The sequence below is a fragment of the Falco naumanni genome, chromosome 5 (assembly GCF_017639655.2).
Source record: "Falco naumanni isolate bFalNau1 chromosome 5, bFalNau1.pat, whole genome shotgun sequence".
In the NCBI taxonomy this organism is placed as follows: Eukaryota; Metazoa; Chordata; class Aves; order Falconiformes; family Falconidae; genus Falco; species Falco naumanni.
This window is the reverse complement of record NC_054058.1, coordinates 22,498,926-22,515,363: the sequence shown is the minus strand read 5'-3', so window position 1 is coordinate 22,515,363 and position 16,438 is coordinate 22,498,926. Positions and strand designations below refer to the sequence as shown.

General features: G+C 40.6%; 1 protein-coding gene across 5 annotated transcripts in view; it reads left to right on the top strand.

Annotated features, from left to right (window-relative positions):
* The window catches only part of CALD1 (caldesmon 1), a 202,360-nt gene that overhangs the window by 160,205 nt on the left and 25,717 nt on the right, over positions 1 to 16,438 (top strand). For 4 of the 5 annotated variants that reach the window (XM_040594446.1, XM_040594445.1, XM_040594447.1 and 1 more), the window contains 3 exons: positions 6,526 to 6,672; positions 8,311 to 8,713; positions 15,101 to 15,249. In XM_040594446.1, the coding sequence (XP_040450380.1) occupies positions 6,526 to 6,672; positions 8,311 to 8,713; positions 15,101 to 15,249 (699 nt within the window). Of the gene's footprint in view, positions 1 to 6,525; positions 6,673 to 8,310; positions 9,287 to 9,927; positions 10,012 to 15,100; positions 15,250 to 16,438 lie in introns of all 5 variants that reach the window. The other variant, XM_040594449.1, reaches the window with a different exon arrangement.

Here is a 16,438-nt window from a genome sequence, read left to right as displayed (position 1 = left end):
TAGTAGTCACCAAATACTTTTGTTGTCAGTGTGGAGTCATTTTCCCTTGGCTTGCATATCACTTTTTATACTTCATTCTTCAATGTGGATTACATGTACATTATTTTTTTAGAATCAAACTGTTAAAGGGATGTGTATGTTCTCTTTTCTTACCTGTGAAAAAACCTAAATGTCGAAAACATCAAAAGGAAAGAAACCCTAGAGAAGAATGTACAGAAGCCAGACCTCTCAGAAGATCTTTTCTTTCCCATACTTAACTGTTTTGTCATGCAAACAAAATAACAATCTCACAGCCAGATCCTTAACAAATATAATAATCTAATTATTTTCCTCAACTGAAAAAAAAAATTGTTAAAATGCATATTGTTTTGTCTTTTAGGTATTTTAGATCGAGGTTTAAAGTAGGAGAAAGTCTTCTAAAGGTATGGCAGGAAATTAAGGATGCCCGATCTGAAAAAAAGAACATTCTTCTGCTAACCCACTGAAAAAGTGGTTATGCAGCAGAAAAATAATGATCCTTGAACTCTTTGGAGCGCTGAAATATAAGAAAGGATATTAGAAACACACAGTATGAAAATGATGTTAATGAGAAGGGAATACATCGAAAGGTGTGTCAGTCTCTTCATTTTTCCCAGAGAACTATATGGATATCTGGGTAATTTGCCTGCTCAGGAGCGTAGCTCCAGAGAATGTGTGGGTGAAAAGAGTAAAGGTATTTGTGAGTCAGAAATAAATTATGAGCAGAATGAGAAGGCATGTACCTTCTGTAAATGGAACACTGTAGTATCTAAGTCCAGCAGGTGCCACTGTATAATCTAGTCTGACTTTTCATACCTAAGATACAACGAAATTTCACCAAGTTGTGTCTATAATGAGCCCAATAATTGGTATTTAACTGTAGTATAACTTCCAAAAAGGCATCCTTCTTAATGTGGAGATGCAAGAGATGGATGTTGCAGCATTTCACCCTCACTGTTAAAAACATGTGCTTAATTTCCAGTTTTAATTTGTCTAGGTTTAATTTCCAGCCATTTGTTAATTTTATCCACTTGTCTCTCCTACATTCAATGTGAAAAAAATGGTGCATGTCAAATTGAGAAGTATGTGAAAAATATGGGTGTTAATAACAGCATTCATGCACAACATTGGACTGAGAACTGTGGTGGCATGTCTGCATGTCTCCAGCATAATCCCCTGTTTTCACTCACTGCATCTTTTTGAAACATGAGCATTTTGGACTGAAATTCTGCTCATTCCCTTGTAAAAATGAATTTTCTTGAGCAGGTCGGAGCAGCATGCTGGCAGCTGTCATTGAATTATGGAGGAATGATTAAAAGAAACAGTTTTCCCCACAAGTGCCCCCCACCATTTACCACATTTTTAGATACAACTTGAACGAAATACAGCTGACATTTGACACGCAAGCTTGACAGAGGCATAATCCTCTGGAAACATGTACATTTGTTATGTTTTTTTTAGGTGAAGATTGATCCGTTGTTTATACCCACATTTTGAAGAGTGCCTATCATAATACAAAATAAATGAACAATGAAAAAATTAAAAACATATGCAAAAATAAAATGGTACCAAATATCAAGAGTGACACAAACGGCACTTCCCAGTGGGTATAATAATGGAGTCCATCCTCACCCCACCCATCATTTCGGGAAGAGCCTGGGTAAATAGAAAGGCTTTCTAAGAGTGCAGAAGGCCAATAAAGGCAGCTTCTATAGATTGAGTCTGGCAGTGAAATTTGTCATCAAGGATATTTTACTGACATCCTCCGTCTGCCATCAATATGGAGACATATGAGGCAACATATGTCGCTTCAACTGCTGTGGTGTTAGTGTTAGGTAATGAAGGGGAAGGGCCTTAGAAGTGAAGGTGCAGCAGTTTGATATAGAATGAATGATCTCATTTCTTGGGGTGGACCACAGCGAAAATCAATCTGTAATAGATGTAAAGGCTTCTAGATAACGAAGTTGTGGGGGAAAGAGCTTGCTGAATAGGTACAGTTGTGTCTAATTGAGGTATGTGTTGGGAGGGAAGTGCTATGAATGCAAGGTGTTTTTGCAGGCAAGAGAAAGGGAAGACAGAATGGCATTTGACTGAATCGTGGGGGAAATAAGAGGGAGATTTGGGCTGCCTGTTTAACTGAAAAATCTAGTCTTAAAGGCTTTTGTTCTGTTCAGAAATTTTTCACATATTTTTGGCACCCTTCATGTGGAGTCAGAGCTCAGATCCATAGCTCTTCTTTCTTCCTGCCTCCTCTACAATAGAGTTTTTTTAAGCAAAAGTTTAAGTGATCCGGCTTAAATTGGAAATATGCTTTTTTCCACTCCTGTGAAAAATGAAAAAGAAATAAGATTCATCAGGTTTAGCTTACAACTCACTGAGAGCAGGTAGTACAACAAATGATTACATTTCTCTTTAATCAGAATACACACTGTTTAGAGATCTCCTATCTTTACAAAATGCCTATGTAGCAATCCCCTGAGCCTGATCAGGAAATTTCAGTGCTGTCATAATTCAGACAATAATAATAATGTTGTAGTACTGGGCAAGAGATGCTAAAACCAAAGTGCCTTAGATAATGTTTGAACTGATTTGTGGTTTCAACTGGAAACCAGCTGAAGCTGGATTGTATGAAATGGTTCCAGCCCCACAATCATCCTAGCTATAACCAAGTTTCTTACTGGATTATAACTTTATTTAAATTCAGTGCTCAACATAAAATAGAGTGGGTGCCGAATTGAAGAAGTTCTGAGGCAGACGGCCCCATCACCTACATTCCCAATCCAGCAGGGTTAATCTTCCACTCTAGGCTGTAGAGTCACCCAACGCAGTCTGAGGGTAATGTTTTAGGCTTGTTCAAATAATCAGGAGATTTGTTGCTGACTTCAGCAGGTTTGGGATTTTGGTCCTGGAGATAAGAATCTGTCCTACCCACTCAACAGGGCAGAACGTCTGTTGTTACTTGTTATCCCTACCTAAAGTGGTGAGAAATGTCCTTTCACATAGATGAGATGCTCAGTCTCCTGCACTTGAGTTGTGCTGTGTGGGAAGTATGATAGACTCAGCACTAATGCTTTACTAGGCCAATAACACTGATTTTTTCTCATGTCAGAAACATAGAGAAGAGGAGAAGCTGCCAGCACTCTGTTATTTTTGGTTTTTGTTTTTTTTTTTTTTCCTATTAGTTGGCATTTAGACTGAGAGCATGTTATCTTTGGTAACAAGGTATAGGACAGTTTCCAAGTCATCATCTTTTCATCTGAATATTTAATAAATGGTGTTGCCTATCAGAAGGCTTGGCTTACCTCTTTGAGATCACACTGTGCCGTGCTCTTATTGCCTGAGATAGCTGGAACAACTAACTGTAGAGAGACATTTGCCTGCAAAGACTTTGAACAGTTATGTGGAAGGTGACAAATTGATATAGGGTTAGTTTAATGTATTTGTGGTGTGTGTGTGGTGCATACTGGGCAGCAAGGCTGTTCTCCAAGGGTGGAGAAACAAAACAGGCCAGCATGGATAATCAGATTTCCATCTGTCTGATATACAGAGCTGAAATCTTGGTCATACTTTTTATTATTTGTTTACTCTTAGTCCAAAGAATTCTGAAAAACGCAGGCAAGTGGAAGAGCTCCCAGATTGATTTTGCTTGTAATGGGTGGCTAGAGAGAGCTGTAACAGTGGGAGAGTGAGAGTTAGTCTTCCCACTCCCGGTAGGGAGGGTGCCTGAATTCATGTGTTTGCCTGTGGTTTACTTTCTATGTGAAATTAGTTTGACACCCTAGGCAGCAGAGGAGGAAGAGGCTGCTTAGATAACTAAGGGAAAGAGAGTGATGTACCAGCCAAGGCAGGCTGAATGAACCCAGTGCATAAGGATTGAGAGAATGGTGAGATGAACACTGTAGTCAGAAGAGTGTATTTTTCATGGGCAGAAATGGCATTTGTCTAACTTGCACCATCTTTCTTGTGACTGAATTTCTCATGGAAAGTCAGCGGCAGTTAGGGTGACTGTGCTGAATCATTTCATAAATGATCCTGCTGTCAGTTTGCTCACAGCCTGGTCATTAGCCTATTCATTAATGTAGCCAACCTGAACTTGCATTTTCAGCCTACTCTGCTGTCAGTCTGTGGCAGCTTAGTCAGGTCCACTCTAGCAAAGCTTGTATTTCCAAGGCAAGACAAAACAGCCTGTAGAAGTACAATCTCAGCAGTAGTGTTAATGTAATAGTAGAGAAAATATGATACAGATCTATAAAATACATCTATTAGTTGGTGGTACGATTATTTCTAGACTGCTGGGGATGTTTCGTGCATCCATGCTGGTGGCATAGAATTGAATACCTAAGGTGATCCTTACGGGTGGAACCCATACCTGGTGTACTTGCTTGCTGTAGGAAACCACTGTGATATGCAGTGAGGCAGTGGATACACTTTAAAGGATACTGAGAGAGATTGTCAGCTTTCTTAACATATGATCTATATAATAAGTGTGCAAGGACAGGAAATACATATCTGTCATCATTTGACTTATTTAATGTGTACCATTAAATGGGAGTTTTTTGCTTAGGGTATTTCTTTCTTTTTTCTAGTTTTCTGAGAAATTGATGGTTTTAAATAAAGGCATTTTAAAGAGGCTTTTAAAAGCACTTGCTCTCCTTGCTGTGTAGGAGTGTTCTGTGTGGGTAGAGAGAGCAGGATAAACTACTTCATTCTCCTGTGGTGTCACTGCAAAGACAAATCCTGAGCCATAGGCACTGGGCTCAGCTCAGTCGTGGCCATTATCCAGCTGCCAACAGCGTGCCCTCTCCTATGCCCTTACATTTGGAGTTCAGAGCTGAAAAGATCATAGGCTTCTTGCAGCCAGAACATCTTACTGAGTGGGCTTTCTGTAGTCAGTTTGCTAATGCAGTTCATTCCAGACAGTCTCTTTCTTCTGCAAATTAAAGACCCCATTGGTTTATTATTGTATTTCCTATGCTTTCTGTTCTAGACCTAAATGATATGTTGACCCCCCATTAAATTGCTTACAAATGACAGGACATGCTTTTTCTTGCCTTCCCTGTGTCACCTCTAGTGCTTTTAATTAATCTCCTTCCTTTCTTCCTCTTCCCCCTACTGTGATCCTTCATGGCCATGCTGCTCATGGTTTTCACCCTCTTTGAGAGGAGCTGTTTCTACAAAGAAAAGGTTGCAAGCTCTTGAAGCTGAGCATGAAAGTAGCAAATGAAATCCTTCAGTGCACTGAGGATGAAAACACTGTTCTAGATCTGGAAAGTGGCTCAGTCATTTTGGGTTTTTAACTTCCATTTCTAATTTTTAAAGCAAAATTGGGATATTTGAATCTCTCCTGAACCTACACTTTAACCCTTCTTTCTGCAAAGGAGAAAAGCAGTACTAGAAGAAAGTGATGGTAGAGGCTTGGACCCAAAGAGTCTGATTCATGACCAAATCAAAATGTTTTACTTGCATTTAATGTTAGAATATTCCTTGAAATGCAAATTTTAACTGTGCTTGTTTTTACTCGGTGCAGAACTCTTTTTTTTCTCTACGTGCATGGCTGTACAGCTAGCTGAAATGCATACTTGTGCAAGGAAATGTGACTTCTTCAGCTTTATGTACCAGACCGTTGCTGAAAGCAAAGTAAATGAATATCCTGACTGGGCCTGGCACATGTTAACTTCCTATTTCACTTTGCCTGCACAAAAAAGATAAGAGGAATGCCAGCCTTTCCCTTTATCTCACGCAGTAATAATGCACCTCAGCAAAGATTTGAATGGGCCGCAGGATTACTAGGATTGTAATGTCTTGCTTTCCTTTTCAAGTAGGATGAAACTAAATGTAATCATCTGTTAGGTTAGATGAACACAATGGGTTCTCAGCTGTAGGCTTTCATCACAGCAGTGGTCTTGTATGATTTGGCCTGGCAGGGCTATGGGCTCACAAACATTTTGTTGGTGTCAGGTGTTTGGCACTCAGAACCAGCCACGGAGAGCGGTTGTTATACTTGTGTCTCCTTGCTTCCCAGTCTTTCAGATTTAGAATTAGATTCAGATTAGAATACTGTCACCATTTTCGGTGTGTGATATTTAGAGGAGGCTAATGAAGAGGTGATTGGCTAAGTCCAATTTCATTTATGCGGGCTTGAGTGATAGTCTACTCAAATGCTGCCTTGCTGTGTGCATTCCGGTGGGATCATGGTGCAGTCTAGCAGGATGTTTGCTCAGCTACAGAGCTGGGCTTTTATGGTCTTGGTATTTTCTAAGGAGCAAATTGACAGTGTGGTGTGGTTGCTGCCTTCATTGTGGCTATTTTGTCAAATTCATTTCTGAAAAAGAAAACAAACCCAAGCTTTGAAACTATGCATCTCAACACCACAGCATATTTTCTAAACAGCATATGGAGCAGCCACTGCAGCCATGCTTACTGTGCTCTGGTCAGCTGCTTTTTGTAATTTTTCAGTCACAGTGTCCCATGTACTTTGTTTCCCTATCCCTAATGCTCTGTTGGCAGGCTGTCCTACCAGAGAAATGATGATGATGAGGAAGAAGCAGCCAGAGAACGTCGACGACGGGCTCGACAGGAGAGGCTGCGGCAAAAGGAAGAAGGAGATCTATCAGGAGAAGTAATGGAGAAATCGGAAGTTAATGCCCAAAACAGGTAAACATCTGATGTTTACTGACAAGTCAATAGTAATTTTTGTTCAGAGTAGAGAAGTATCCTGAAGAGATCTGTTTTGCTACTTAAATTTCAAGCACCAGGTCTTGCCATCCTTGCTCTAAAGAGGACCTAAGACTGAGGAGCACCAGTGGCTGTGTCTACTCAGTGTGATGGGAGCATCACTGAAGCTGGAGTTGAGGCCATGCTCATGACCCATTCCCAGGTTGTCCTCAGGGCTCTCTATGGGGCAACTCAGCTGGGGCTCATGGAGGGAAATACCTCTGATGCATCCTGCTGTCAGATCCCCTCAGGCATGACTGGGTCTTGCCTTACAAACCTCCACATCTTTTGCCCTGCTTATAGGGGCCATGGTGTCATGAAGCCAAGGCACGTGGGACTGGTGGGCACCCAGGCCTCAAGCTGCAGCTGAAACATGCCTGCAAGGTGCTGGGTGTAAGCCCTAGACCTCAGCCCTCATCTGGCACTGCCAGATCATACAGCTACAAACAGCAGGAAAGCTTGTGGACTGAGGCACCATCATTTCTTCAGTTTCACATAGTCACAAATAATATATCCAGATTTCCAGTAGCCATAACACAACTGGTAGAAAAGAGCAGAAATTAACATTGTGATTATCAAAGAAACAGATACTGAGCACAAGTAGCGTTCTATTAAAAACAAGGAGAATGGATATAGATAGGAAATCAGCAACATTTCTGATTGTAGATTATAATCTTTTTCCACAATAGAAGAGGGGATACCCCGCACCAAAACAAACAAACAAACAAACAAACAAACAAAAAACCAAAAAAACCCCCAAAAAACCCCAACCAAACAACCAATAAAAAACACACTGGAAAGGGGGAAGAAACCTGCACACAGGAGAATTAAACAGCTGAATTTTGAAGGAGTCATAAAACCTCCAGGGACTGAGAGTAAGATCCAGTCCTGATGCCTACAGGTGTTGAATAGCATGTCTTACATTAAGTGCTATGCTCACTCTGTTTTCTAACAGGTTATTGTCATTGTACAGACAATCACAATGTCACTGCACCCTTAACTGCCAGGCTATCCTGTTATGGGCTGTGGATGTTGTTGCTGAACAGGAGTAGCTTCTTGTTGCTAGAGAAGTCCACTGAAATCAGAAAGTATCTTGCTCGTGTAGCGTCTTCAAAAACTTTGCCTGGTGGGAAGACTGTGCATAAAACGTGTATGCCTCATGGCAAGCTGAAGGAGGCCTTTTAATGCAAGCTAAGGTTGTCCAAGTGTTCTGCTGCAGGCTGCAGAGAGGGAAGATAATTTTTTCGGGGCTGTTCATATTTCAGCTGTTCCAAGTGCCAGGGACCATTCCAGTGCCTACTGAGGTCAGTGAGACTCCTGGGGACTTCAGTGGCTGTTGGAGCTGGCCTGGAAGGGAACTTTTCCAGGCTCTGACATTGTGAAATACCACATTCCTATACATGTAGAAATGCCAAAATTAATCCCCAGAACTATTTTGCTAGATTTTGAAGTATGCAACCTGTTGTGTTTTTAAACCATGGAATGATGTTACAGCAAGTTTTTTTCCTAGAAACAGTTAAGCACATACATTGTTAGAAAGTTTTTTTTTTTAAACACAAAATTGTCACTTTTATGTAGTGTGACAGAAGAGGAAACGAAGCGTACTACAACCACTGGGGGAACAGATGATGAAGCTGCATTGTTGGAGAGACTGGCAAGACGGGAGGAGAGACGCCAAAAACGTCTACAGGAAGCCCTGGAACGTCAAAAGGAATTTGACCCCACGATCACAGATGGGAACTTGTCACTGCCCAGCAGGAGAGAAGTAAACAATGTGGAAGAAAACGAGACCATGGGGAAAGAGGAAAAGGCTGAAACACACCGAGGACGCTATGAGATTGAGGAAACAGAAATGATTACCAAATCATACCAAAGGAACAACTGGAGGCAAGATGGGGAAGAAGAGGAAAAGAAAGAAGAAAAAGACAAGGAGGAGCTACAGGATGAGAAACCAAAGGAGGTCCCCGTAGAAGAAAATCAGGTAGATATGACAGCAGAAAAATCCACAGATAAAGAAGAGGTCATAGAAACAAAAAATCTAACTATAAATGCAGAGGAACACAAAGCAGAGAATGATAAAAATGCTGTACTGGAGGGGGAGCAGGGTATAACTGATGCTGCAGATAAAGTGAAGCTTAAGGATGAGGAAGAGGCTGAGGAAGAAAGGAAGAAAGCAGAAGAAAGGGAGAAACTTGAGGCAGAAGAAAGAGAGAGGTTAAAAGCAGAGGAAGAAAAAAAGGCAGCTGAGGAAAAACAGAAAGCAGAGGAGGAGAGGAGGGCAGCTGAGGAAAGAGAGAGGGCTAAGGCAGAAGAGGAGAAGAGGGCAGCTGAGGAAAGAGAGAGGGCTAAGGCAGAAGAGGAGAAGAGGGCAGCTGAGGAAAGAGAGAGGGCTAAGGCAGAAGAGGAGAAGAGGGCAGCTGAAGAAAAGGCTAAGTTAGAAGCAGAGAAATTAAAGGAAAAACAAAAGATGGAAGAAAAGAAAATAGAAGACAAACAGGTAAAAGAGAAGAAAGTACAAGAGGAAAAACCTCAAGCAGCTTTCCTAAGGAAACAGGTACAGTAAACATTTTGCACCAAAATAAGACACCTGTGGTTTGTGAGAAATGTAATGCAAGAAAAAAGATTGAATTGGAATTTCCTCACAAATCTATTGCTGCATTGAGACGACTCATACTTGAGCTCTCTCCCTTGCTCTTTCCTTTAAAAACTAAAGCTCCTTTACTTCTGCTTACCAGTAATGCAGTGCACAACATGCCTGACTTCACCCCATAATTCAAAGAAAACTGCATGTTCAGACCTCTGCATGCTTTTTGCTGCCTTTTTTTCTGAGCTGCTATAAACTGGCCTAATGCAGTAACACATGAGGTGGAGGCAGACACATCTTGACACAAAATATTATGAGCACCTGGTAAACTGTGTGAGGAATGTATGTGTTAAATGCAATCACAAGAGAGGGCACTCTGCTGGGAGGTGTGAGCATGATGCCATGCAAGGGGGAGAGGCCCAGAAGGGGAATGGGAGCATTGGGAAAGGGTGGAGGGGGCACAACTGCACACGGAGATGTAGGCACAACAGCATATGATGGAGATGTGGCTGCACACTGGACTGGTACATCAACACAGTGTGGAGAAACAAAAGCGCAAACAGATGCAATGTTTTCATATTAAAAATAATATTAAAAACCCAAAAACAAAGGGAGAAGAAAAAGAGGTTAAAATGGAAGCTAAAAAGGAAAAGTTACCAGATGAGAAGCTCCAGACTACCTCCAAAAAAGATCAGGTAACTTGCAAACCATTGATTTGGATGTTGTAAGGAAACTTGAGATAACAAAATAAATAAGAGACCTGTAACTGAAAGTTGCTTGTTCAGCAAAGTACTTAAGCACGTGCTTCACTTCAAGGATGTGGGTAATCCTGCTGAAATAAATAGGGATAAAGCTACTTATGTGCTTAAAGTTAAGTAAATGCTTAAGTATTTTGTTCTTTTGGGGCTTTAGAACCAAGTCCTATTTGTCTTAAAACAAATATTTCAGGAAACTCAGTTTGGTCAATAATGCAAGGATGGTTTGCACGCTAGGGATAATTTTTTTCAGAACTGTATCAACTAATCCATCCTTCTCTGGTTTCCTTCCACTTTACTATGACCTTTTTCCCTATGACTGAGGCCTACTCTTACAAAGTAATAATAAAAATAATAATCTAGGCCCTTTGACCACCTGACTGCCTTAACTAATGATTTTCCCCCAAACTGCAATGCCTTATGGTATAAACTGTGCATACCCAAGATTCTTCTTTTGTTTTAAAGATAAAATCTACAAAATTTACTGCATTGCATTTCCACTGTAAACACAGGAGCTGGTGCCATGGTGTTTTACTGTATGGTAAGTAAATAAGATTTGGAGACCATTTACACTTCAGGTTACAGCTGGACACAGCCATGCTCAATGTTGTAGCTGAGCTTTTGGGTCAATGCAGCAAGTATCAAAAAAGCCCCTGCATGAAAAAAAAAAAAAACAACTAATCAGATGTTGAGACTGGTCAGAGTCTTGGACATTTGGACCCATTTGAGTTCAGCCAGGTCTATGTGGCTTAAAGGGAGCCACAGCACAGGGCTCTAGTAACAGGCAGCTTGCTGCCTGCCCAGCTGCTTGGGAGCATTGAGGGTTATAGAGGGTCTGTTCCAGGGTCCTTAGTTTTTGGATTAATTTGAAACATGCTGTAGGTGCTTAGCTCACCCTCAGAGAGTGGTGAAGGCAAATCATGTTATGAGGTTCTATGTCTGGTTGCCTGGCTTGCATCATCCAAGGTACCATGTTTTGAGTAAGGTGCATGTGAAATTGAAAAGGGAAATGAAGTGATGAAGATGGTTAGAAGAAGGGTTTGTAATTAACAGGGAGATTGGCAATACTAGAATAAGTTACTCTAGAAAGGGGATAAGTTGCATGAGACCTAATGGAGTTGCTTTAGAATAGTGCACTAGAAAAAGTAAACAATCACCCTACCCTAAATCAACCTGACTGTGAAAGCAGAAGAAAGAGCTGTGCAAAAAGTAAGGAATAGATCATATTAAACATTCTTCATAAGATAGAATCGGCTTTTAATAGTCACTGTTGCGCACAATCTTTGAATATTACAAGTAAATGTAAAAAGGAGGCTGTAACTGACCACAAATATTGATTCTGGGTGGGACTTTAGATGCAATCGTTCTGCTTGTGTTTATGTGGGAGTTGTCCAGTCAACTCCCACTGGAGCTCTCATCGTGCTTTTAAACCATAGCCACAGGGTTAGATTTTTCCAGGAAATTAGTAAGACTTTGAAAGTGACTTGTGATTTTAGTGCTTCCATTTTTGGATGCTCAAGCTGAGACAGTTTAAGGAAGTCCCACTTTTAGTGCAACGCTGAATGCCCATCCACTGAAAGGTAAATCTTTTGCATGTGTATTAAGCTTGAGCATTCAATGTGTTTTGTTCTGTTTTGTTTGTAATTGTTGTTTCTTGGCTTGTGAAGAAAAATCGACAGTCTCAGACTCCAAACCAAGTCAAGATCAGGCTCCCCTCTCCACTTCTCCCTGCCCTCCCTTCAAAGACATAAAAGTTCAGTGAGGCCTATTTCTGAACCATGTATGCTGTTAAGAGGACGGCAGTATATCCTGAACAAGATTCTGAAGGAATACAGTGGATCTACATAACCAGATTTTGCTTGTGTGGTTGTGCAACACAAACGTATGTTATTTCTTTATGTGACCAAAATCTGGCCCTCAAATGTTATTTCTTTATGTGACCAAAATCTGGCCCTCGAAGTTCAGGTTTTGATCAAATCAGCAAGTAAAATGTGTCTCCTTTTCTGAACTGCTCCACAATTTTTGGTTCTCAAAAGTGGCCTGGAAAGTTTGTAAGAACAAGCTTTCTCATGATGTGAGACTCCTGGTATTTCCTGCTTCTAGTTTGGCTAGACGTGCTGCAACAGTTGCTGTTCTCATGGTATTTGGGTATGGTAGTTGGCTCTAAATGGAAGCCCTAGACCCAGATGCCCACAGCTTTTAAGTCACCAAGTAATTAAGCCCAAATAAGGAATTAAATTTGCCAAATGGCTCCAACCTCAGTAACTGATTCACTGTGGTCTGAAGGTGTTCAGACTCTAGATTTAGAAATCTCAGCTCTCAAATATTAGCATAACACTCTAACAGGAAAGAAGCAGTGTAGAGAAAGATTAAAATATAAATAGATAAAGCTGGAAATTAGCTAAACATACTTTTGGTTGTGTTCCATCTTGACGGTCAAGATTTGTGAGTGCATGTGAACTGTTTTCAGCAGTTCCACGTAATACCACCTGTTTACTCCAACTGGAGTCAGTGTAGTCCTTTTTACTGAATTTATCAGAAGCTGAATTACGCTGTAATTTAGGGAAGCACTGAGACAAGGGAAAGTACTTTTTCTGTTACCTGCCTTTGGAATGGGATGTAATGGTTTCTGCTTCTGTGCTAATGGATCTCTGTTTTAGCATTAAAATTAGTAGGAGAAGGATTGGGCCCAAAAGCTGTGTAATGTTTCTGTAATATCTTGTTTTATCATCTTTTTGAAAAAAGAGGCCAAGCTGTATTAGTGGTTTTCTTAAATGCAGACACATTGCCATAATTCCTAGTGGTTTCTGAAATGCTATTTCTTAACCTATTAATTTTTAAACTGTATTGGTTTAATATTAGTTTTCTCAGTGATTTCAATTAAGATGCAAGAGACATGACCATCCCCAGTGGACTTCAATACATCAGGCAGCTGGAAGTATTGGCTTTTTCATGAGACTTAGAAAGGTCTTGATGAAAATCTCAGCAAATGAAATCCTGTGCTCTCAAACTCCCAACACAGACATCCTGGCATGTGAAATCTTGCAACAATCAACATCGTCGGTTTTGGTATCACCCTGACTGGGACTGATGGGTTAGGAGATTGCTAAGAGGCTGCAGAGATTTTTGCTGTGAACATGATCATGAGCTACAATCTTGGCCAGATTTGGGAGCGCCCAGAAGATGTTACAGTCTGGTGGCATTCATTAGGCTCTGTGAATAGCCCTGGTTGTCTCAGCCCAGCTCCTAGAAGAAAGAAAACCATTCCTTGAGGCTGCTAGTAATAATGGTCTTGTTTGCTAGCAGTTGCAGCATCATGGCCAAAGAATGCACAGTCATGGAAACTGAACTGCCTTTTGTCCATCAGGGCACCTCTGCCAGGTCATGGCTAAAGCCCGTTGGCAGGAGAGAGTGAGGAAAGTCTGCATTGCTGCTGCCTGCTCTCAGGACAGAGCAAATGCCTATGTGGGTTGTGTCCAACATCCCTCATCAGTGGCAAATTTACTCGAGTAGTTTAACGACCCAGTACTGACTTGTAATGTGTGCCACCTTGGCATTGTCTGTCATATCAGTTTCTGCGAGCAACCAAACTGGCCTCATGTGAAGTCACAGGCTGATTTTGGGACTTTACTCAGCAGCTTCATTCAACGCCTTAGGAGGATCTTGACTTTGAAGACTCTGAACTCATCCTTTATTGATAAAGATATTACATCTCTGGAAGTTCCTTTTTGATGAGAAAGGATAGAAATATGACTTGATTTGGATGTGGGTGTGTGCGTTCATTTTTTATTTCAAGATGCATCTTGGAGCACCATAAAAGAAGTTGTGTTGCAGACAGGACTGTTAGAGAAGTTCTTTCTCTTTCTAGTTAGCAAAGGAGATGGCAACAGTCTTCCAAGGCAGAAAAGTATTTTTTTTTCTAAAGGTGTTCATATGAATTTTTCACTGAAGGTATTTCTTACTTGCCAGCTACAATATTCCTCCAACACAGTAGAGCTGGAGGAAAAAAAATTTTTGGACATAAATATTTCATCTACTGCAGTTGACAGTTTGTTTAGGCTGGTAGTCTAACTAACTGAGTGGGAATAATTCTACTTGAGCATAAAGAACTTAAATCAGTTCATATCCTCCTCCTCTTATCAGCATCTAGCCATGACTCAGCATGCTGATATCAGTCCATCTGGGGTATTGATAAATACTTCAAGCTCAGAACTCTGAAGCAATACTGGAGAGTGAAGTCCGTGCACTATACTATTAAGAATTTTATGACAAAACTTTGTAGCGATAGAGGGAATTTTTTCGCTAGTGTTTCCAGAGAGAACATTTGCTTCTTCATAGGTTTAAATATTAATGTCTGATAACACTATCCATGACTAGCCCCTGGCAGGACTGTGCCTTTTTGTCAGGGCAAGTTTTACTCTGATATAAAGAGAATTTTGTGTTTTGGCCATTATTCTTACAATACTGAAGTATCCATCTGCTATGACACTGGAAATAATATGAACTTTGTCAAGCAAACTTGATTGGTGAAGGTTATGTGTTATTTCTGCTGTGACAATGCCCTAAACCTTGTACCAAGAAGGTATCAACAAACCTACTCCCAATGAGTTTGCAACCCAAGATCTTAATAGGCAACAGATGTATGATGCTGCAGGAAGAGGGTTGGGGTGCCTGAGTGGGGTGCAGTTGCAGAATGAAGCAATGTGGGAGCATAATCCTATGGCTGCAAAAAACCTTCACAGAAGACTGATAATTTTATTCAAAACGTTTTCATCTTTAATTCAGGTCAGGACAGCAGGGTGGTGGTTGGTCACAGTTTAGAGCTTTACAGACTACTTCTGCCATAAAGCACATTAACATTTTGAATACACTTGCTTAGGTAATCATTAATACCGAGAAAATTGTGTTCCTCACCTGTTACTTAGAATGTCTCATTGCAACTTATTTTCTTTTTCTTTTTTTTTTTTTTAATTCTTTGTTTTGTTTGTTTCTTGTTTTTGTTCTATGATTTATGGTATCTACTGAGCAGGTAAAAGATGACAAGGATAAAGTCAAAGCACCAAAAGATGAGATGAAAAGTATCTGGGATCGTAAGAGGGGAGTTCCTGAACAAAAGGCACAGAACGGAGAACGTGAACTCACTGCCTCAAAACTTAAATCTACTGAGAATGCTTTTGGGTAAGTTCCAAGTAAGCATTGGGCTTGCTTATGTTATAGCAGAGCTGGGGGCCATCTCTGGGTCTCTGCTTAACAGCCTGGTAGCAGCTGAGTAGAACACTTGGGTTGGCAACCTCAGAAGAGGCTCTAGCTTTCATTGGGTTGTAGGTATGAGTTAAAGCTTTTGGCCTGTTTTCTAATGAACTGCCCCCACGTTGTTGCAGTAACAAAATGAAGTACAGAGAGCAGATGTAAATAGCCTTGCTCCCTCACCAGAGACAAGTGGCTTGTTTTCGCTCTGCTGGGGCTTTCCTTCCTTAAAGGATATTTATTTCTAATATCTGCACAGAGGTCGATAATGACAACAGCCTAGGTTTTGTGTTCTCTAATTTTTTGTCAGATCTCAGCCTTTACTAATTAACCTATTTCCAGTTACTCACCTGCTTTTAATCAGACTCTGCATGTCAGTACGGAGCACAATGCAGTTCGTAACTGTTGAAAGAGCTCCTCCCTTGATTTCAAGGCAAACCTTGGAATTAATGACTTCTTTATAAAAGTAATTTTTCAGTTAGGCAAAAACCTCTCCTAGCCAAAGTGTTCTACTTTTATCTTTTTTTATAAGCTGTGCCACAGCTCAATTTTTATTTTTTTCCTTTTCAAGGAAACATTTGCCTTGTGGTTATACTGGGAAATTCAATGAAGGTGGCAAATTTCTAGTGAAAAGTTTATTAAAAAAGGATTCTGCCTGCTAAGAGGAGGGGGTACATGAAGCAGAGCAGAAGTTCTTCCTTGTAGCAGAAAACCAAGAATGAGTAGGTTAGAAATCTAATCTTTTTTCCTTCTGAACCTCTCTTCCTCTTACTTTGCTACAGCCAGAGAAAAGGTTAATCTCTCCAGGCACTTTGAGAAATCTGTGCATGGCAGATGGGATTTGCTGTTGTATCTCAGCATTCCCTTCATGATTCTTCCGGGAAAAACAAACTTTCTCAAAATAAAATGCGGTTCAAAAGTCCCTGGAGACACCCTGACCTAAGGCCAAAAGACAGACAGAGATGGAGATGGAATAGCAGGAAATTGGCCTTGCTCAGAACTGTCCTGCTTCATGACTTGGGTCACATCATCAATAACATGAGAATGGTTTTCTAAAAATATTTTTGTTGTGTTTTCATTTGCTTTACTTCCTGTGGGAGACAGACCTTAGTGGCAACAT